We start from the raw sequence: 24,649 nt of genomic DNA, 5'->3' as shown, positions 1-24,649 counted from the left end.
TGCGCCGTTGTGGTTCCTCTGTTAACGAAAGAAAAAAGATAAATTTTCGTGCTTCTCCATCAAATATCAAATATCAAAAAAAAAAAAAAAAAAAAAAAAAAAACGCTGCTTCGGATGCACACCTCTGCCGCACCCGTGCAATATCGAGTCCAGACCCGTACGTTGGACCGGCCCTTTAGCGTCGGGCCATCGTCTCCTGGGGCTTAAAACTTCCGCACGCCCCAAAACGTTTCTTCGGATCTCAAGCAAACCGCCACGGTCTCCTCTCCTCCTTCCTTCCTTCCTTCCCCGTTATATTCCCGTTGCTCTCCTTTACAAATCCCCCATTCCCAATTTCTAGGGTTTCATTGATTTTCCCTTCTGAAGAATTTCAATGGGGAGCAGCGAAGAGAGAATCGTTGCTGTCATCATGGTCGGCGGACCAACTAAAGGTCTTTACTCTCTCCCGATCTCCACTCAAAATTTGATTTTGTGGTGATTTATTGGCGAAATTATGTTTTTTTGGTTGTCGTTGCAGGGACTCGATTTAGGCCGCTGTCCTTGAACACTCCGAAGCCTCTGATTCCGTTGGCTGGGATGCCGATGGTTCATCACCCACTTTCTGCTTGCCGAAGTGTTAGTTTTCTGATTTTTAATCGTTTTTAATGTTTTTCGGGTTCGATTTCATTGGGGGTGGTGTTTGATGATTTATCTTTGGAGGTTGTAGATCCCCAATTTAGCTCAGATTTATCTGATTGGGTTTTACGAGGATCGTGAGTTCGCAATGTATGTGTCTTCGATTTCCCATGAGCTCAGAGTACCTGTTAGGTTGGTAAACTTCTTGAGTAAGTTTGGGGAGTTATTTATTTTCTATTTGTAATGTAGTTTAACTAAGGTGAATTTTGTTTTAGATACCTGAAAGAAGAGAAGCCGCACGGATCGGCTGGAGGGCTCTACAGCTTTAGGGATTATATCATGGAAGACAATCCGGTTTGTGCTCTTGGGTGACGATTATACTGTTCTTATTGTTTAAAATTGCAACACTTTCAGTGATGTGGTAGCGGTCATTTTGCTGGGTTTGATGAAGTGGAAGCACATAGTTTCTGATTTTCTCTGTTCTTTCTATTTGCAGTCTCATATATTTCTGCTGAATTGTGATGTTTGCTGTAGTTTCCCATTGCCAGAGATGCTTGGTGAGCTCCACTTTTGAACGCAGTGAACTATCATCTGATTGTCTAATAGTTTTCAATTTAACTGGCCAATGGCACTAGTACATGCAATTACCTTGAGCAAGTTTTAATACAACGAAACCCCATTCCAATTTTATGTTAGACTAATATATACATCTCTTTACCTCCAGTTTCCATTAGAAGTCTTACTCATATTTTGTTCTCAATGGCCAAGAGTATATACTATGTACTGCAGACTATAGTAGTTAGAGTCAGCAAGGGTTTTCTTTTTGCCGGGGACTAGTTAACTATTTCTATTAAGTGCAAAAGAGGTCATACCTACTGAGTACTGACACTTGGAACTCCTATCTCATAGGTACTACATACTACTTGCTACCAACTTGCAAATTTTCTCTCCTAAAGTCCTTTTAGTTGAACCTACGTGGAATTATAGTCTTTCATCTCCTGGATTTCCAGCACTATCCCTCATATTGAACCATAACATGCTTTCTCCATAATACGACGTCCGGAAGGTTATTTTTATTTTTACAATTAAGTGTGTCATCTTTGCAATGCTAATTTATGTATCCCTTTTGATCTTTCAGTCATCAAAAGTTAAAAGAATGGAAAAGAATTGTACATATTCAAAAGGAGATATTATTAATTATTATTATTATTATTACCAGCACTACTAAATTTGTTTATTAACAGCTATTCATTTCCTGTCTGAAGACTTAATAAATGGTGTTTATTTCGCTGGGCTAGTTTAACTTTGATGGAACGCCTTCAAAATACACAAGTTAATGTCCTATAAGTGAGACGTAGTTACAGGTATAACTCCAATTTCAACAAGCATCTATCCCATAGGCAGAACATTTGCTCCTATCAAAGAGCTCCTGACCAAAGCATCTACTCATGCTTTGTACATAATTCTGGGAAGTTCTATTTTAGCAACTCATGCTATGTATTGTAGGATGGTTCTGTCTCTGCACCATGCTTTTAGGATTCTTTTTTATTCTTTTTCTGCCGTGAGATGTTTCTAGGCCTTTTAATTTTCTCATAATTAGTTGTTGCAGCAATTTTGTCCATTTTTTTCAATAAATATACTTGCCCTTATATTTCCCTGGAACTAAATAACACGAATTATGCTAAAATAAGATACCCATGAATTATTTTCCTATATGCATAGAATATATCTTGTTTAATTATAGACACCACTGCTTTCCATCTCATTATCCTGAATCCTTGGGTCTAATAGCTTCTCATGCGATTTTTACGATCATATCTGAAACCTTTGGTCACTTGAATATCTCTTTCCTTATCTTTTGGCACAATTTATTGGATTCATAAAACTCATGATGTTTTACTTCTTTAGTTAATTGAACTATAACATCTATGCTCTCCTTTAGAGGCTTCTTTTTTTAGTTTCCTTGTCAACTTATTTTTCCTTTCAATTACCTTTGTCGCAGAGGCCCATAAAACTTATGGTGGAATGGGAACAATGTTGGTAATTAAGGTATGGAAGCAGTCAAGGAAACCGGTTTAATCATTTTCTGTTCTGTTCTTTCCTTTTTTCACTAGTCTTTATCTTTATTCATGAACTTCATATTTGAAACTTGTTGTCTCTACATAATCTTGTCATTTTTGTTCTTCTGTTGACAGGTTTCTGCTGAATTAGCAAGTCAGTTTGGCGAGTTGGTGGCTGATCCTGTTACAAAAGAATTGTTGCATTACACAGAAAAGCCTGAAACTTTTGTAAGCACTAGGTCTCAGTTTTCTTCTTGATTTTCGCAGTTCATACTCTTATATGGGCCTTAAGCGTCTGTCTTTTTCTGTATAGCATATTTGGATCTTTTGCATGTGCCATGTGAGTGACAGATTTTGTTAAACATATCGTTTCATCTGCACTTTTATTGTTTATATATGTAGGTAAGTGATCTCATAAACTGTGGGGTGTATATATTTACACCTGATATCTTTACGGCCATCCAGGATGCTTTCATACAGAGGAAAGATAGAGGTATATATAGCCTAGTAAATTTCCCACAATTTCTAGAGTTGCAATAGTTTCCTAATTTGGTATATGAACCATCCGTCGACTCCATATTCTGCAATAATCTGCTACTATGTTCTGAATGTTAGTTTAATTCTTCGTGTTGAAGTTTTCCATCTAAAATTTGTGATTTGCTGGACTTTCCATATTTATCATGATGTCCAACATTAAATATGTAAAACACATGTTTACATTTGTGCAATATGAAATCTTGTAAACTTACTATATATCAGCGATACACCACAGCATAAATGGAATGTATGTGCACATTTGTTCAATATACATTCTTGTAAACTTATCATATATTAGTTATACTCCTCAGATACATAGACATGCACACACGTATGTGCACATTCACACTCTCACGTGTATACACATCTGTTTGCAGACAGCATTTGGAGTCACCATGAGGATAGATCTCATCCTCTTTGCCATCTTTTCGCTCAAATATGAAGAAGAATTATATGAGGAAGAATATACTTTGATCAAGGTTTTAAATGTCGACTGATATGTCGGTTTGAGGGCTTGAGCGACACGACATAGACGTTTTCAACTCGTATGTCGATTTTCAGGGGCAAATCGGAAATATCGGGGTCATTTCGGCCGATTTTTCAGCCTTGAAAAATCGACCGATATGACCCTTTTTTTAATCTATTTTTTGTTATCGGATTTGAGTTTAGTGATAAAAACCCAAACCCGTTTGACCCATTCTCATGTTTAAGGGTTTCTTATGAACCCGATAGAAAGAAAAGAGAAAAATTAGGGCTACAGCGGACTTAGGAACCGATCACTCCTTTCGTGAACGACCGATAGAAAGAAAAGAGAAAAATTAGGGCTACAGCGGACTTAGGAACCGATCACTCCTTTCGTGAACGACAACACCTTTCCCCCACCTCTACCTCGGCCCTTCGTCGTCCATCTCCCATTGCGCTCCGAATCCGAACCCTAACCGAACCCTAGGACGACAGAGTATCTCGTTGTCGGGATAAAGGGAAGAGGGTGGTCGGTGACTCATTCGAAGGACCTCGAGCAGACAAAGAAGAAGAAAGAGCCCGGACACTGTCTCCCTGTGACCTCTCGTCGCCAGCACTGTCTCCTTGCGACGTCGGAATCCACCCATCGCCGGCGCCGCCTCTAGAATTTATAAAGTATGTTTATATTAAATTTAAGAATGCTTAGATTACATTTAGGATATGATATTATACATATGCGCACCACCAGATATGACAATCCAATATTTAGTTCATGTCCCCCGATATATCTCCGATTTCTTCTATCCGATATGGATTCCAGCTGTCCGACATGAACCCGACATCCGACATTTAAAACCTTGACTTTGATTGCAATTTGCATGTAAATGTTCTGATACATGTATTTGCTCATTCTACCTTATGCTTCAGCTTTTCAAGTCTAGAGCTAGTATAACATCTGTTAACTAATTAGTTCAAGGTTAGATCTATACATATGAAATTATCTTTTCATTCAAGCGCCATAAGCAATTATCTTTTCATTCAAACGCCATAAGCAACCTTCTACCCGTACACACAAAAACTTAAGTTTTTCTTTTTTTTCCTTTTGACGATCGAGTATATTTGCCATGCTGTATTTTGACATTTTTTCTATGACATAACATAGACTTGGTCATTTTATTTAATTTTTCACGGTGCATGCTTTATGTTTCTTTATGCCCATACAGCTCAGTTTGAAAGGTATAGGACTGTAGAAGAAATAGGGAAAATATGCATTTTGTTAGGTTATGCAAATAGGAAATAATGCAAGTGAAATAAGGTACAAGATTAGGAAGGAAGAGAAACAAATTTCTGAAAGGGAGACGAAAAACCTTTGCAAGCTTAGGCTAGTGGGATCAGCTTAAGTTAACATGAGAGGCATGCGATATCTAGGGCATTGTTTCTCTAATGTTGTCTTGCGAGGATCACCAATCGGTGTAACTTTTTCAATGATGAGCTTTAACGTTTTTATAATTTCGTAAGGGCAAATCTATTGCACCATTTCTTCGTCTAGAAAGAAGTGTTTGTAAAACATTCAATATCATGAGAAGTAATTAAATAAGTGAAATGATTTTTCTTAGGCTTTAGCAGTAGTTTAGTGGCAAAAAGTGGAAAAACACTGAAGGAATCTTTAAATAAGTTAAAAAGGTTAAATAACAAAATGAAAAAGAAATTGAAAATTACATTTTTAGGAAAATCTAAAATAGAAGGCTGAGTTTTTATGGTTCACAATTATTAAGGGACAAATAATATAATTGAATGATCTTAAAGACAAATATAACAAAACCTCATCAATGTGTAAGAAGACAATCCTAGAAACTAACGACAACCATGCAGTTAATCAGAAGTTATTCTAGGGTTTTAGAACACGATCTTATTATGAGTGCGGTCCGAGAGCGAGTAGCATTTAATCGTATTATGCGCTGATTAATTAAATTATGCAGAATTACAGAGATTTGAATTTTTTAACATATAGATTGATAGTCATATATTAAAAAATATAAAAAATCATGTAAAACAGAAAATAAGACAAAAAAAGGACTAGTAAACGTGCAATTTCGCATGTTTGGTATGTTTTGAAGCTGCACACGAGTACTCGACCTAATAATTGGCCAAGTAATCCGTGTTTTTGAACAGTGTTATTTAATACCTCAACATAACGTACAATGTTTGACCATTATGAGGATGTAGATGTATGTAAATATCAAAGCATGTTATATGCAAAACATAAGCATGGGAATACAAAGGAAAAGAAGTGTTACAGCAACAACATTGATGATTTAAAAAATAACAGTAAATGTTTTGAATGAATTATTATTTAGATGCAGTCAATTCATCCAAGCCTCTTAAACAGGTAAAATTCTATCATTCAACAAGTATAAAGAGTGAAGATAGCAATGAATTTCAATACAATAAATAGCCATGAATTGCAATACAATAGTATACTATATGAAAATTTAAGACATTTTGCAACATATGGGTGAGAGTTTTGCATGAGAATTATTAAGTAAATAAGAAATGGTCTTTTAAAGACTTGTGAGAACTTGTGGTTGTCACATTATATACCGCAGAAGACCATAGAGGTGGTAAATTTGAGAATATACCTTTTTGAGACCAAAGTTGCTTTTGATCAATTTGAGATAGCCATAGGAAAATAAGCCCTTCCTACTTTAGCATGACAAAACGGGGGGAAACAGGCCAAAATAAGTATTTCATTTGAAGTGCATTAGGGTTTTCCTCACAAGTTTTGGCTGAAGCGAAGCAGCATCTGACTTTTTTCAGCTAAGGCATGTCTTTTCTGAGGATCTTTACAAAGATAGAAATATTATTTTGCATTAACAAGTTAGAATTTAAGTTAGAATTCATTCTTGATAAGTTTTCCTTGATCAACTTGATTACAGGACTCAAACATTACTTGACCTGCATAGGACTAAAAGTCAATATGGCAGCCGATAAATTAAAACATGGATCCTCTTTGGACGCTCATGTTTTTTTGTTTTATGGGATGACAATATTCTTCTGAATGCACTGTGGTATCTATTAATTGTTAAATTACAAGTCGAGCAAGAAAAGATGGATGCATAACTAGTCATGACACAACCAGACATGAGTTGCCATGCTAACGAACATGAATTTCCAAAAGTTTGCTGCATTATGTGACCTACAATTTTGTAGCATCTTTCCTTGAGCAAAAAACTCTCTATCATTTTCTAAAAGGTAAAAAGTAAAGAAATTTAGCTGTCTTCCTGGTCTCTCTTTTTTGTTCTTTCTAAATCCTTTATTATTTTTGAGTATCTTTCAAATCCTTCTTTATAAGTTGCTTAAGTTTGAGCTATTTATATGGAACTTGTAAGCAAGCACAATGTTAGAGAATGCGCTAGGCGGACTAAGTATTTCAGCCAGCGCTTAGATGCCTAGGCATTTGGTTATTTTTAAAGTTATTTAATTATAATAATTGATAAAAATATGTGTAAATTTATATAAATTTGTAAAAAAATAGCAATCTTAGATCCACAATAAACCATACATAGTTAAATACTAAATAACTAAAATAATAACTAACAATGTTATAGAAAGCATTAGGAGGCCTAGGCGTTGGACTCGACGCCTAGAGCCTAGGGGTTTTTTTTATTTTTTAATTATAGTAATTGATAATAAATGTCAATGTTATAGAAGGCTTAGGTGTCAGACTGATATCTAGGTGAATTTTTGTTTTCATTTAAGTGGCGGTCGAGGAAGTTTTGCTGAAGATCGGAGGAGGTAGTGGAGGTGTTCATATTTGGAGGTTAAATGAGGTTGGAGAATGTAGAGGCTGCAAGCCTGCAACACAGAAAATTATGATCAGTGTCTAATGGATGTAGTCCACATAAGTAAATAATGCTCCATTAAACACTCCCAAAATCTAAGTGGGCAGCTTAGGTACTGCCTACGTGCTAGGCGCTAGTTAGACAGTCTAGGTACTGCCTAGGTCTAGGCGTACGTCTAGACGGACTAAGCGAAGGCTTTTTAAAACAGTGAGCAAGCAGAATAAGTTACTATGGATTTCCTCCTTCAAAAAAATGGTCAGATGAATTTATTCTATTTGTTACAACCTTCTTCCCAACAAAAATCATAGGATTTTGTGGAGTGGGTGGTTTCTATACGATATTCATGTTTGATAGTTGTAATGCTTGGTAGGCATTACCAACAATAAGTTGTGTCTATGTGCGTTAACCCGTGCATGCCATGTGAAGACATACTTGCAAACATATATTTGTGTGTATGTATGTATCTATACTTCTATACTACATATAAAAGAGAATTAGGGTACTAAAACTTTTGATTGCCCTTTTTACCCCTCTTAAATTTGATCATTCCAACTTTACTTTAATTATTTTATTTATTTAATTTATCTCAAACTCTAATTCAACGAGTCTTAAATTAAATTAAATTAATTGTAAATCATCATAATAATAAAATTTAATTAGTTTCTTAGGCCCTTAAAGATTCCATAACTTGTTTAATTAATTGCATGTGTTATGGATCCAATCAACTAACCATTCTTTCATTTTCCCTTTTGACCTCTTTTTCATCTCTATACTATAAATTACGGCTTATCCATTCTCTTCAACCCATCACTCACCTACTAAGATAAATTCCTACACCAACACAATGGTTTATGAAATATGTTATATGGAAAATTTGTCAAATGGTTTACAGTATATGTGGATTGTATATGTATGTGCATGTGCATACAATGGATAATATTTGTCAAATGATTTGTAGACTTAAAGATTTATTTTTTATAGAGTTGAAGACTATGTCTCATGTTCGATTCGTAGCTCTTGATTTATGTTTTGTATCTTGAATCCTTGCAAAAGAGAAGGATAATAGATTAGGAAGGTAATTATTTGGAAGTCTTGATATTTAAGAGTATGTATAAATTTGATTGGGAACCAAAGATTGTTTTCAGTGTGCATCTTTTTTTTTACTGTGGATCTGGTAGGATTCTTATTGATATTTTAATACTGAGAAAGAATGTATGATCTTTTTGTGCTATTTATAATAAGTTATGCTTTTTCTTTTGAATATAGGTCATAAGTTGTGCTTTCTTGTTTATTAGATATATTCATGGTTTAATTCTTAACTAATTACTCAGTTCATATGCACTTTAAGTTTAGAGGTGCTATCAACTTATCCAACAATTTCAATGTTTCTTACCCTTTTGATTTTCTTCCGTGTATTAAGCATTATTTTGTTCTTTGTTTTATAATTATATTGAATCATCAAACTTTGTTTGTCTTCTTTTTGATTAGTCACCAATAAGTCTTTTGTTCCTATCAACTTTAGACTACAAAGATTAATTAATAAAACATATTGGCTATCTATCTTCTATTCATTGAGTAAATTAGAATACACAAACCTATATATGAGATTGAATTGTAATTTTTTTTTGATTTCTGGTATAAAATACATATTAATTTGTCTCTTGATTGAGAATCTCTATCGGATTAAAAAGTTGACTTATATAATTCCCATTAGCTGAGCTATTCAAATGATATTTTTATATCGATTATGATTCCATCTTGCTATTATAGCTTTTGTAATTTTGCATCTAATAATAATTTTTGCTATTCCAACAAGATACTAGATATTTAATAATAATTTTTATTTAGTGGCCTTTGTAACTTTCGTGCATGATATATTGAAAATCAATATATCACAAGTAAATATCATATCGTAAGTACATATTTAAGAATCAATAATGTAGAATATATTATTTACTAATAATTTCTTAAACCAAGTACGCCATGTGCAGCGCACGTGTGGCATACTAGTTTGTATAAATATACATATATATGTTCACATTTTGTTGTCATGAAGAATTTTGTATGGGCATCAAGTTGTCTTATAAATCGTGAAATCAATGTTGAAAATAATGATAATGTATAACATAACTTACTCCTTGTGATTGTGTAAAGTGCAACATAACCTGACACGTGACATAAGTCAGGTGTTGGATTTTTTTAAAATTGTTAAAAAAATACTGACCATGAATTTATCTAACTATTTCATCTAATCAATCCAACTAATTTCTTTTTAAAAGAAGATAAACAATCATATTGGCAGTGCAAGATCTTTTCAGAATCAAGCTCATCATTGTCAGAATCAAACATCCATGTCCTCTTATTCGTCAGAATCAAACCTCGATGTCCTGGTCATTGTGAATTAACTTGTAGGTCCTTATCATCATTGGAATCATGTCGTGTGTCCTCGCTGTTGTCGGAATCAAGCTTCAGATTCTTGTGGTCAAGAGAAAAAAGTCTCAGGTCCTTGTATTTGTAAGAGTCAAGTTGTCGTCCAGGTCCTTGTCAGCATGGAAATCAGGTCTCAAATGTCACTTTGTCATCTCAATTCACAACAACCTTGACTTGCGGGGTTTTTTCTATGAGGGAAGCATTCGAGAATTAAATTGAATGGGTATGAGTGGGTCATATCATGGATTTTTAGTTAAAAATGAACCTCATATAGCACTGGTGCGAGACACTAAAGTAAGCATTTTGTAACACATTATGATGGCTATAGTGCAGTATTATGACTTATGAGAGCATTACATTATTTCTAAGCATTCTCTAAGGGATGATACTTTTTGTAATGCGATATCTCACGTCGTGAAACACGTCTATTTCTACTCTGGATAAGATGTTACGATAGCGGCCTGCTTGAGTACCATTTGGTACTGTAGTTGGATGCAAGTGATTCGTGCTAGGAGTTAAGTGCAGTATTGTCAATGCGCGAGGCGCAATGCGGGGCACAAAGCATCTTTACGCGCACATGCGCAAGACGCAACGCGATGCGCGCGCCCGTGTGATGCAAGGCGCACACTGCACACATAATTTTTCAATATATGTAATCAAGCGCGAAAGAACATGTTTTTAAAGTTTACATGAAAAATATCATGATAAATAATATCTTACTACAAAATCTCAATATAATGCCTTGATTTCTAATGCTAACACCCAACATAGTAGCAAAATTCATAAATTTTCAAATCAAATGTTAAATCAAGACTAACATCCAAGCAAAGTATTAGTAATGGTTCTCAATTGAAGACAATTAAAAATGCCTAATAGATTTATTTTGCTTCTTGGGATATGAAATATCAAGTATAAAGACTCGATTGAAATGTTAACAAATAATACTATATGAGGATATGTACTACATGCACACTGCACAAAGTAAGGATGTATACGAGGCGCAAAAAGTGCTGCTGCATCAGATGTGGGGCGCTTCGCCACTGCCCCGCATCGTAAGACGCATGAGGTGTAATGAGGCGCGCGCCTTTGAAAACACTGGTTAAGTGTATAGTTTATGGTAACATATCCAAGTCAATAGTGGATCATCTCATATTTGGATATTCCATTCCAGATTTTCACTGGAATACAGTATACCGTGATGCTTTGTCTCATACTTATAAAGAGGGATGTCCATGAACTGTTCTGCCCATATGGCATGTCAGGCTATGATTATATGTTATTTTGTGTGGCTAATTATTTTGCATACTCAGGAATCATGGCAATCGTCTTAGCCATCAGTTTCGTTTTTCAATGACATTTTCCCTTATAATTGTTGATTCAAAATTGGTTGCTATTGGTTTTTATTTTGATATTTGCAGCAAACTTGCGAAGAATGACTAGCTTTGAAGCCCTTCAGTCGGCAACAAAGTAAGAACATTGATAAATCCTGCACTGTATATATTTCTCATCTTAATAGCTCTTCATGTTGGACCTTTAAATTTTATTTCTGCTCCTTGCATGCATTAGTATCAACTGTATAACAAATAAGGACGGTTTTCTAAACTTCCCACTGATCTAGCTAGCATGTAAGCCATCTTATGTCCCTAGGAATTTGGCTGGGAATTTGCCTGTTTGGAGGGTTATTTAAAGTGTTGGCATTAAGCTGACAGTAGGCAATGAAATTGTTCTTTCATGGATTTATTATGTTCCATAGTCTGACTTCTTATATTTGTTTGGTAAAAGGAGAAAAATATGAATATAATCGTGATTCCTACTGCTTTGCTTCTAGATTTGTTGCCTTCTTTGGGCCAGGTGTTTTCAGATATTTTATTTTTATCGAACTTGGTGATTTTTGTAATAAGGTTTCTTGTCTTAAAGTGGATTGTGGTATCCATTTCGCTTTTAAGTTGTTTATCATCTTTTCAATATCAACATCTTAAGCAGGGCAGTGCTAAAGTAGTTTAAAGGTTGCCTCAGTCATGTTTTATTGTCATGAAATGAGCTAATATTTGTTATAGCTCAATATTAGAATCTTGATATCTAAGCTTGGCTTGACTTATGGTTATAGTTTTTGATTATATGTTGTTATAGGTCAATACTAGAATCTTAATATCTAAGGTTGGCTTGACTTATGGTTTAAATTTCTCGTTTAAATATTGTTTCTAGGTCAAAACTATAATATTTTTGATATGTGAAACTTTGGTGATGTTAAGTGCTTCTGAATCTGAAAATGAATGTATGTATGAATTGGAAAGTGCAAATAGTTTAGGTTATTGGTTGTTACCTACACTATCAATCATTGGGTATGCAGCTTATTCAAATAGAAAATCATTGATTTCTAAGTAAGAAAAGATCTAAAACTTATTTATTTGCAAAAGAATGTTAAACATTAGTCACGATATGCTACAGGATCAACGATGAAATACAAATTTTTCCCTTCTTTGAATTAAGAAGCTAACTTGGCACTTATTCAGATATATTGAACGAACCAGTTGTAAAACCACATGCTACATCGTGGCATGTGCACATATTAAGCCAATAATAAAAACAGCAGTTCTAGTATATTCTAATGAACCTGTCAAATTTCCTCTTTTTGACTCTGGGAAAATCATATGAAAACTGGGTAGTTTGAAGACAACTTTTTGCATGTGCATTGCTGCATCCGCTTGTCTACTTATATTTGCTTCCTTGCATGTGGTGTCACCAAGTTAGTCCGTGCAACCTTTACATTTGGCAGCACATCTTGGAAGCTGATTTCATGACTTATAATATTTCATACATATTTTACAAGACTAGCATTCATTTTAGCACTCTTAAATATAGGTGTCTTACTCAATTTGTATCTCCTTACTACTTATTTGGATGTGGCATTTCTTCTCATGGTTGTTTCTCAAATTCAAATTCACAATACTGAGAGGAAGGAGATTGTTCCTTGCAAGAGCAAAAAATACATTACATGATTCACGTCAGAGGGCTGGATGGATGTTCCAATTGTTTGAGATTGTTAGAAGGATGTATCTGCACACTTGTGCTCATGTAGAAATCAGTCAAGTATCTGTCGGTTTATACACACTGATATGAGCAGTTTGTACCCTGCTTATGAGAGGTACAAATGCGGATATATATTTAATATTTGTAGTAGACTAATTCATCACCTGCTCCGTCGTTATATTGTTATGTGGTTATTCTCTTGCTGCTGCACTGCTTATTTAGAATAAAACATGCCGTCTAATATCTAATTTACTGATTGTAGCTTTTCTTTCAAAATTTATTTGTTTTCTTTTCTCCAAAGAAGAATGATATACCTCATAGATAGGAACTGTTCTAATGTTGCATTAATGTTACATTTATTATTCTGTCACATGTATGCATTCTTCTAACATTCATGTAGCTCAGAAAATCAAATTTTTCATCCATGCTCGTGCTGATATTTATCTTTTTATAAGGGCTCTTCCTGCAGATTATGTTAGGCTCGATCAGGACATCTTGTCACCTCTTGCAGGGAAGAAAGAGCTTTACACATATGAGACTCGTGATTTCTGGGAGCAGATTAAAACCCCTGGGTGAGTGAATAACTATCTTTTGATTCTTTATTTCCCGCATCATTAAATGATAAAATAGCTAATATAACATTTATGTGACATCCAGGATGTCACTGAAGTGTTCTGAATTGTATCTCTCACAATATCGTCATACATCTCCTCATCTTCTAGCGAGGAGTAATGGCACAAAAGGTGCCACCATTATTGGTGATGTTTACATTCATCCATCAGCAAAAGTGCATCCAAGCGCAAAGGTAAATTTTCTCCGTTTTCCATCCAAGACTTTTCCTCGACAGCAACTTTTTCATAATTTTCGACTGCTTATAAAGTTTTTAGCACTTCAGTGGAACTTTTTAACATATAAAGTTCTGGTTATGTAATATGAATAAATAGAAGGGGATGGTTAGGTTGTAGTCAAGGAATTTCCATGTTTGAGTTATTGTCCCTTAGAGAATATGCATAAATTCGTAGCCGTTATGCATTGCTTGTGCATCGACGTGCATGTGATACGATTTATTGTTGTGTTAACATATAAACAGAAGTGAAATAACTATTGTATGTGTACTATTTCTTAACTTATGCAACTTGGCATAATGGCCAGTCGATCCGATTCTAATGCAATATTGAGGTGTAAACCTCTGTCAGATAGGGCCATTTTTCTTTCAAATAATTATGTATCAAACTTTACTTCTTATGACATGTGAGCCTTTGGCAGATATATCTGTTTTCCTTTCAAAATAGTCTTGTTTCGAACTTTACTTCTGGTCAACTCGTGCTATTAACTGATGTTGCTTTATTGAACAGATTGGCCCTAATGTCTCGATTTCTGCAAATGCTCGTATAGGAGCTGGTGTTAGACTCATCAGTTGCATTATTCTTGATGATGTTGAAATTAAGGTGTGGAATTTATTTTTGCATGTAGTGCATCCTCACTTCTACACCTTTGCAATACATGTTCTGATGAATCCCCCCCCCCCCCCCCCCCCCCCCCCCCCCCCCCCCACAAACGCTCTCTTTTCCTGACAGGAAAATGCAGAGTTGTCATTCATTCTATAGTAGGGTGGAAGTCTTCAATCGGAAAATGGTCACGTGTTCAGGCAAGCGTAGCTAATTTTTCAGTATAAATAGATTCATTCATTCTTACATTAAATTAGCAATATATAATTTGTGATACTGAACACATTTGGTTGTTTGTTTTGTACTCTGGATATCATAGTTACAATATTACCTGCAAAGTACATTTACATTATTTATATATTTCCATCTTAGATTTTAGATGCAACAATACCACAACCAACTGCTTTCTTTGATAGCCTTCCAGCCTGAGGTTTTAGTTTGTTACTGAAGACTGAAGTTGTCAGGTAGTTGTGTTTTAGCGCTTGGTATGCCTTTCTTTTTTAGGGAGGATGGTGAGAAGAAGTCCTTGAACAAAATAAGCTTGAAGCCTTGAACAAAACAAGAAGTCTTCACATTTCAACAGTCATGTAATTTTGTATTAATAAAAAGAAGCAATTAGTTCATAATATCATGATTCTGTACATTTATGAGTTACCAGAAAGTAGAAATAATAAATTGAGAAAGATTGCACATCAAACAATCAAGTGATCAACCATCTTGACAGTCAACCAACTCAACAAAAAAAAAAAAAAAACCACAAACCAACCATGAACAAACTTTAATAATAGCCTATTATTAATTAAAAAACAGTCCACTAACCAAACCTTAATAATTGCCTATTATTAATTAAAAATCAGTCCACATTTTTTACTGGCTTTCTACTTCAAGTGAGAAAAAAAGGGGAAAAGGAAAGAAATGGGAGCAGCAGCAACAGTTAATAGTTCAAGTGAGAAAAAAAAAGAAACAGGAGCAGCAGCAAGCATAGAGAACAGAGAAACCAGATCGAACTCAAGAAAAATAAAAAGAAAAAAGGGAAAAACCAAGCAGAGAAGGAAAAGGAAAAAAACAAACAAAAGCAAACGAGAAAAAAAGAGAGGAAGAAAATACCTTAGTTCCGATTTCCGATCGCTGCTTGCCGTTTTCTGCTCGCTGCCGCAGGGAGAACACCAAACACGAAGAGAAGGGGGGAGAGAACGAAGTGAATGAAGCCCTAAATCTTTTTTTGGGATCAGGCTAGAGTTGTTTTGGTTTAAGCTGGAGTCGGGTTTGTACCCAGTAGCCCACTTTTATATTAATCCAACCCAAACCTAATCGCCTCTTCTACTGAGGAGATCGCCCCGGCCCAAGGCGCCAAGCACTACGAGGCGCTCTCAGGTGCGTGCTTGGTGCAAGCGTAGCACCACGCACCTTATGTGGGGCGCTACGACATCATGCCGCAGTGCCTTGCACCCGAGGCGCGCCTGCGAGAGCACCTTTAAAAACACTGGGAAGCTGAAATGTGGACTACCACCTATGTTTTCTTAATTATGGACTTTATGAATTTGCTAACCCCAACACTGCCTCTTATCTCACTTGTGATTTTAGACCTTGTACTTCTCCACCTTTTTCACATATACGTGTAGACTATATGAATTTGTTAACCCCAACACTGCCTCCTATCTCACTTGTGATTTTGGACCTTGAACTTTTCTACCTTTTTCACATATACATGAATGTGTGCTATAATATTTATTAATGAAAAAAATCAACACTTTTATTCAGTTTTACAAATATTCTTCTTCATTTCGCCCTGCCAACTTGTACTTTTGTCAGCACTCTTTATAGTATGTTATGCTTGGGATGTGACTTGTTCCCAGGGAGGACAATCAGGTTGTATTTATAGGAAAATGAACATGTTTACAGTGTGGGACCAAACAAACTTCGTTAACTTCTTTTATATAGCGATTGATTTACAGATTCTATTACTTGGTGGCATCTTTGATTTCAACTCTTCCATGCAATCTATAAAACAATTACCCACCCCCACCCAACCTTGCATGCGCACTGAAACACCCGTCTTTCGTCCTCTTAGTGAGATGTGTCTCCTGGTTGAAACTGTGTAAAGATGGTGTACTTTACTCTTATATAGACTATAAAGGAATTCTGGCCTCAAAGTTCATGAAATAGTTGATAAGTTTGTAGATTAACCACCGCTAGCAATTTTTTCTAACAAGAATAGAAGAGAACCACTAGTGCAAGTTTTTTTTTTTAAGTTTGCAAATTTATTAATAAAGCCGAAGCTTTTGATGTTTTTTTTGCCTTCACTTGCCTTAAGCGTTTGGTGTGGAACTATGGCTCCCACAACCTATGTAGCATGGACACGGATCCGACACGGCCATCCGATACGCCGACACGAGGCAAATCCTAAAAAATACATAGGATACGTGTGTTCGACATTTGTGTCCGACACGGACACGACACGACACGGCTTCATGTTATGCGTGTCCGTGCTTCATAGCCCACAACTCTATTCCAATCATTTACCAGAGCTAGGCTTGAGGGCCCTTACTTTTCATTGATTTAAGGTAATTTGTTACTTACTTTGATTCCTAATCCAACTAATACGGAAAATGTTGGTACCGAACGTTTCATGATGTCGCGGATATTGCTTTTGACAAAAAGGTAAAACCTTAATGATTAAATTTCTTAAAATTTAAAGTGTACGTTGAATCTGTTACCTTACTTTACGTGGGCCCCTGACATGTTCACATGTTTGAGAGGTGTTTAAGATGTGCTGGAAACACTCTCAGGCTGATCCCAAATTATTAAAGCACTTCATTGTATCTACTTTTTGAAGCCGACACTTCTGCATGATTTCTTACTTTCTAACAATTGAAGGTTACACCTTATTGGACAATGTATCGGTGTGCCACAGTATCATTATACAGAGCCCTTTTAAGTGTCTGTACTACCCCTCTGAAGACCTCTCTTTGACTTTTTTTTTCTTTTACTTTCCATAACTAATACAATCTGTGAGAATGAAAAGCATGTAGAATCAGCAGCTCAGGTTTCAGACTGAGCGGGTGGCGGTCGACCGGCCCGGTCGACTGCATTCGTGCATAAGACTTACTGTGCGGCAGAGTTGGTGTCGGTTGACCGGGTCGGTCGACCGCAAATGTTTCTGTTTTGTGGTCAGTCGACCGGTGCGGTCGACCGACAAACTCTCTGGACTTTTGGGATTCTGCTGGGAGGAGTTCGGTCGACCGTGCCGGTCGACCGACGAAGCGGGTTTCAGTTGGGTTCTGTTTCCAGACCCGTTTCATTTGTGAGTTGTATTTAAACCCTAAACTCGTTTCTAGGGTTAAGCTTGGGCGATTTTGAGCTGCTGAAAGGGGATTTTGAGGGCTTTTATTGTTGGAGTCTATTGGAGAGATCTATTGGTCTTGTTCTAGGGTTTTGGGTAAGATTTGTAACCCTAATTTGTATTCCCCTTTGATTTGAATAGTAAAGCTTCCCCCTCCTTGCCCCGTGGACGTAGGCACATTGCCGAACCACGTATATCTTGTGTACTTGCTGTGATTGGTTGGCTTGTGTATATTTGTGGTCTACTATTGTTCTTGTGTGTGCCTTTGATTTGTCTATTTGGGGCTTCCGCGACGCACAACAAGTGGTATCAGAGCTCCGGGTTGGATTTGAGAGTTTTTGTTCAAAGGATTCATTGTTTGGGTTCTTGTTTGAAGGGTAGATCTACAATATGGTTGAAACAAGCAATGCTAGTTCAAGTGCTACTAGTACATCGGGGTCGGCTTTAACAAAGGCGATCCAAAATTTGAGCATCAATAACACTAAAATTGATGTCCCAAAGTTCGACGGCAAGATTAACTTTGGTTTATGGAGGTGTCAAGTAATGGACGCCTTAGATGCATAAAATTTAGAGGAGACTCTTGAGTTTCAAGAGAAACCCGAGGAGATTGATGATAGGGTTTGGAAGAAAATGAATAGTAGGGCTTGTGGGGTTATTCGGTTATGCCTAACGCCGGATCTCATTTATGATGTGATGAACGAGACGTCGGCAAAGAGATTGTGGGAAACGCTCAATGAAAAATATTTGACGAAGAGCATTGAGAATAGGCTTCATTTGAAGAAAGATTCTACCAATTCAAGATGAAGAGAGGAGTTTCCATTCGAGAGCATGTTAACAACTTCACAAAGCTAATTTCGGATATGGCCAATGTGGATATCATGGTGGAGGATGAAGACAAGGCGATGTTACTATTGTGTTCGTTGTCGGATGATGAATTTAGTATTTTTGTTCTCACTATGATAAATGGGCGAACCACAGTTAGCTACAAGGAGGTGACCTCGGCATTAGTGAATTATGAGCTGAGGAAGAACGATGGTGAGCCCTCCGAGAAGGCATCGGGTGATGCACTTGCAGTTCGTGGCCGTAGTCCAAACCGCCAAAAGTTCAACCGCTCAAAATCAAAGAATAGGGGTGGCCATAAAAGTGTTGGTAGAAATCAATGTGCCTTTTGCAAAGAAGAGGGACATTGGAAGAATGAGTGCCCAAAGTTGAAGGATAGAGCCGGGAAGCAAAGGGGGAAAGCTGTACAAGCTTCAGAGGTTAATGTTGCTAAGGTTGTTGGCGACATTTTAGATTCAGATTCTTCTAGTTATTCTTGTCCCGCACTGCCGTCAGTTTGTTATGCCGACTCTACGGAGTGGATGCTTGATTCGGGAGCTACATTTCATATTTGCCCTAAGAGGGATTGGTTTACCAACTTTGAGTTGAAGAGAGGAGACGTGGTGCTCATGGGGAACGATCACGTTTGTCCTATTAGTGGGATTGGCTCAGTCAGAATCAGAATGCATGACGGGGTGACTAGGGAATTGAAAGATGTGAGGTTTGTGCCGCAGTTGACGAAGAACCTAATTTCTCTTGGGACTTTGGAGGCATCCGGTTATAGAGTGATCTTAGAAGATGCTAGTTTGAAGGTCATGAAGGGTTCTATGGTGGTGATGCGAGGTGTCAGGGAAAACAACCTATACTACTTGAAGGGCAAGACAGTTACAGGGGGTCTGGTAGCTTCTATTACCACAGAGGAGAACACTACCACACTATGGCACATGAGGCTTGGACACACAGGTGAAAAGTCCCTTCAGTCATTGGCAAAACAGGGGCTATTGAAAGGTGTAAAGACCTGCAAGATGGATTTGTGTGAGCATTGCATACTTGAGAAGAAGACTAAAGTGAAGTTTGGCACCGTAATTCATAACACCCAAGGTATATTAGACTACATTCACACAGATGTTTGGGGCCCTTCTAAGCACACATCACTTGGTGGGGCAAATTATTTCGTCACTTTCATTGATGATTATTCCAGGAGGAATTGGGTATATACCATGAAGCATAAACATGAGGTCCTGGATATATTTGTGGAGTGGAAGAAGAAAGTGGAGCTGCAGACAGGTAGAAAGGTGAAGACTCTTCGTTCAGACAATGGTGGAGAGTACAAGAGTGATCCATTTCTGCAGTTTTATCGGGATCATGGCATTAGAAGACACTTCACAGTTAGAGAGACACCGCAACAGAATGGGGTGGCAGAGAGGCTAAACCGTACCTTGCTGGAGAAGGTGCGATGTATGATGACGCAGAGTGGATTGGCTAGATCTTTTTGGGCCGAGGCGTTAGTTTATGCGAGCCATCTCATTAACAGGTTGCCGTGCACTGCGATAGAGGGGAAGACTCCTATGGAGCGCTGGTCTGGTTCTGTGGCTAGTGATTATGATACTCTTCGGATATTTGGGTGTCCAGCTTATTTCCATGTTAGTGATGGGAAGTTGAATCCGAGAGCGAGGAAGGCTATCTTTGTGGGATTTAGAGAAGGTGTAAAAGGCTTCAAATTATGGGATCCACAAGACAAGAAGATGATCATTAGCAGAGATGTCACATTCGATGAGGCGTACATGATGAAGCCTCGAGTTCCTCAGCAGGTGGAGGAAGATCAGACAAGAGGGATATCATAGCAGGTAGAGGATGATGTGACTCCATCCACTCCAGACAACACTGTGTCCATTGAGATTCCTACAGAGGTGACACTGGAAGGAGTTGAGATGACAGTCGAGCATTTGGAGGATACAGTGGAGGCTCAGGAGCAGGGTCATGCTCAAGGGTCCATTGCAGCAGATAGACCGAGGAGAGAGATTCGTCGGCCAGCTAAATATGATGATGTCATGGTGGCATATGCTTTATCTGTGGAGGTCGTTGATGATCTTATTCCTGCCACATTCAGGGAGGCAGAGTCCAGCCCTGATTCCATTAGGTGGGGGAATGCTATGGAGGAGGAGATGCAATCTCTTCAGAAGAACGACACTTGGGAACTTGCACAGCTACCTAAGGGTAAGAAAGCTATTGGTTGCAAGTGGGTGTATGCTAAGAAGGAGGGACCTTCTATTGGGGACATTTGGTTCAATGCCAGATTGGTTGCCAAGGGATATGCACAGCTTGAAGGTGTTGATTACAACGAGGTGTTTTCACCCGTTGTGAAGCATTCGTCGATTCAGATACTATTGGTATTGGTGGCACAGCTGGACTTAGATTTGGTCCAAATGGACGTGAAGACGGCCTTTCTACATGGAGACTTAGACGAGGAGATCTATATGACACAACCTATGGGGTTTAAAGCTGCAGGAAGGGAAAATTTGGTGTGCAAATTGAGGAAATCTCTTTATGGACTGAAGCAATCACCGCGACAGTGGTACAAGAGATTTGATAGCTTTATGATTGGCCGAGGGTACACGAGGAGCCCTTATGACCCGTGTGTTTATATGCGCAAGCTACAGGATGGTGAGCATATTTATTTGTTATTGTATGTTGATGATATGCTCATAGCTTCCAGGAACACTTCAGCTATTGGGAAATTGAAAAAGGAGCTGTCATCTGAATTTGAGATGAAGGACCTGGGAGAGGCTAAGAAGATATTGGGTATGGAGATTGAGCGAGACAGGGTGAAGGGGAGATTGAAGCTTACACAGAAGAGTTACTTGTAGAAGATGCTGAAGAAATTCAGTTTTGAGGGTAATACCAAGGTGGTGAGTACTCCATTAGCTCCCCACTTTAAGCTTTCAGCTTTGATGTCACCAGTTTCAGTGGAGGATAGGGACTACATGTCCAAGGTTCCATACGCTAGCGCAGTAGGTAGCTTGATGTATGCTATGGTGTGTACTAGGTCAGATTTGTCACAGGCCGTGAGCATGGTATCTAGGTACATGCACAACCCCGGGAAGGGGCATTGGGAGGCCGTGAAGTGGATTCTACGGTATATTAAGGGTACCGTGGATGTTGGGTTGATATTTGCAAAGAATGATGAGACAGGGCAGGATTGTATTGGTTACGTGGATTCAGACTATGCCGGAGATCTTGACAAGCGTCGGTCCACTACAGGTTATGTTTTTACATTGGCTAGTGCACCGATGTGTTGGAGGTGTACTCTTCAGTCTACAGTGTCGCTCTCTACTACGGAGGCGGAATATATGACGGTGACTGAAGCAGTAAAGGAGGCTTTGTGGCTACATGGCTTGTTGGATGATTTGGGGATTGCACATGAGACCATTCAGGTACATTGTGATAGTATGTCAGCTATCTATTTGGCTAAGAACCAAGTCTACCATGCACGCACGAAGCACATTGATGTCAGATTTCACTTTGTACGTGATGTATTGGATGATGGTGATGTCACGTTGGAGAAGGTCCACACTAAGGACAATCCTGCTGATATGTTGACCAAAGTCGTGCCAGGTGTGAAGTTTGGTCACTGTTTGAAATTGTTGAATATTCTTCATTGTTGAGGCCGTTGGCGGCCATTTGGATGAACTACGTTTGGCTTAATTCCTTGGGCAAGAGGATACGTAGGCAGTCTTGCAGATGCAGCCGGTTAAGTTGATTTGGGGTGCTTTTTGGTGTCGGCTCAGTTTTGGCAAAAGTTCGCCGAAGTGAAGATTTGTAGAATCAGCAGCAGAGGACGACAGATTCAGTGTTCAGGCTCAGGTTTCAGACTGAGCGGGTGGCGGTCGACCGGTCCGGTCGACCGCATTCGTGCACAAGGCTTACCGTGCGGCAGAGTTGGTGTCGGTCGACCGGGCTGGTCGGCCGCAGATGTTTCTGTTTTGTGGTCGGTCGACCGGTGCGGTCGACCGACAAACTCTCTGGACTTTTGGGATTCTGCTGGGAGGAGTTCGGTCGACCGTGCCGGTCGACCGACGAAGCGGGTTTCAGTTGGGTTCTGTTTCCAGACCCGTTTCGTTTGTGAGTTGTATTTAAACCCTAAACTCATTTCTAGGGTTAAGCTTGGGCGATTTTGAGCTGCTGAAAGGGGATTTTGAGGGCTTCTATTGTTGGAGTCTATTGGAGAGATCTATTGGTCTTGTTCTAGGGTTTTGGGTAAGATTTGTAACCCTAATTTGTATTCCCCTTTGATTTGAATAGTAAAGCTTCCCCCTCCTTGCCCCGTGGACGTAGGCACATTGCCGAACCACGTATATCTTGTGTACTTGCTGTGATTGGTTGGCTTGTGTATATTTGTGGTCTACTATTGTTCTTGTGTGTGCCTTTGATTTGTCTATTTGGGGCTTCCGCGGCGCACAACAAAGCAAATGTTGAAAAAACAAAGATGTTGCATGAATTATACTTGTCTAGCTTTTAACTAATTGTATGAGTTACGTGGTTTACTTTGCATGTGACCATAATTTCAGATTTACTTTTAAGATACAAATGTGGTTCCTTATGGCTCTTGCAATTTTCTATTGTACATCAGGGTGAAGGGGACTATAACGCCAAGCTTGGGATTACTATTTTAGGTACTTAAAATCAAGACATTTTTATCTTTTCCATTTTCATGTACTACTTGTCTTCTAATATTCCAAGGTGAGATTCCAGAACGCTTTACTGACAATTTAGATATCATGTATGCAGGAGAAGCTGTCGGTGTAGAAGATGAAGTGGTGGTGATCAACAGCATCGTCCTCCCTAATAAAACCCTAAATGTCAGTGTACAGGAGGAAATAATCCTATAAAAGTCTGCAATTAGTCCCCAATAAGGCCTACCCATATTTTGGATGGAGACCCATTTTTTCTGTATGTGGTATTGTGCTTTTTTTTTTTGAAGTTATGAACTGCTTTTTGCTATGTAAGTTGTATTTATTATTAGTTCAATACAAGACTGTAAATTATACGCTTAACTTTAGTTTCGAGTTCTGATGAGATTGCTGCAGTGACTCTACCGTGTCCACTATATGTTTACAGCAAGCGCGTCCTAATCAGGCCAAAGTTCCCTTTCTTTACATCATGAGGGTGCGGAGGATATCGTACTCTTGCACTTGCTAGTTTTTTTTTTCATGATCCTGACCAGTCCATATTGTGTATACATTGGAATCGTTTATTTAAAGAGGTATGTTCCTTTGGACATTGCCGTTGGACAGTGAAATATGTATGGCAATTATCGAGAAAAAAAATGAACGATGATTTAATATTTTGTGTTGAACGCAGTATAAAGTGGTTTGATTAGCAAATAAAAAACCTTCAGGCTAGTGCCGGCTACGAAGCATAAGTGTGGATTACTTTTATACTTTTATCCATAATAAGGTGCCGGCTGCGAAGCATGAGTGCGGATTACTTTTATCCATAATAAGGTGTGGAGATAACTCTTATCCGTAATAAGATGTGGAGATAACTCGTGGGGAAATAATAATAATAAAATAAAATAATAATAATAATGAAGTGGTTTGATTATTTAAAGTTGATCGTATGACCTGTGAATTGATCTATGTGAATAAAAAGGTGTAGCTCATCTGATTTAGACCCTTAAGATTTTCATAAATTTTTTTAACTATCAAATCTTTGCCTAGTTTCCGCAAATGTGCCAAGTTTTCTGATACGTTTACCCACCTTAAAGCTTCATCAGTATTCTTTTAGATGAGCCCATATAATTACTGGGCTCTTCATCAGTATTCTCTTAACGAGCCGATATACTTACTGGGCTCTTCATCACCATTCTTTTACCACTCCTTTGCTCTAGGAAAACAGTAACAACCAAGTTTTCTTCCTTTATTATCTCAATTTTCTTGCCTTTCTATCTCGAGTCTAAATTTCCTTTCTTCCCTCAAACTCACATGCACTCGGCTGATATTGACCAGTGAACCCTCAAAAGGTAATCAATGCAAGTAGGAGACTTTATTGAAGAAGTTGCGG

General features: G+C 37.9%; 1 protein-coding gene across 1 annotated transcript; it reads left to right on the top strand.

The window, feature by feature from the left end:
- LOC109822912 (mannose-1-phosphate guanyltransferase alpha-like) lies at positions 207-23,676 on the top strand. The gene is given in 16 exon segments (XM_020389178.1): positions 207-431; positions 518-615; positions 707-807; positions 891-969; positions 1,112-1,172; positions 2,618-2,664; positions 2,811-2,903; positions 3,078-3,168; positions 11,365-11,413; positions 13,432-13,548; positions 13,634-13,781; positions 14,332-14,424; positions 14,554-14,565; positions 14,568-14,624; positions 23,217-23,259; positions 23,375-23,676. Coding segments are annotated over 16 exon segments (1,248 nt in total). The 5' UTR covers positions 207-373; the 3' UTR covers positions 23,476-23,676.

This window comes from Asparagus officinalis, chromosome 8, assembly GCF_001876935.1.
Source record: "Asparagus officinalis chromosome 8, Aspof.V1, whole genome shotgun sequence".
In the NCBI taxonomy this organism is placed as follows: Eukaryota; Viridiplantae; Streptophyta; class Magnoliopsida; order Asparagales; family Asparagaceae; genus Asparagus; species Asparagus officinalis.
Note: the sequence above shows the minus strand (reverse complement) of the source record. Positions and strands in the feature narration are given on the sequence as shown.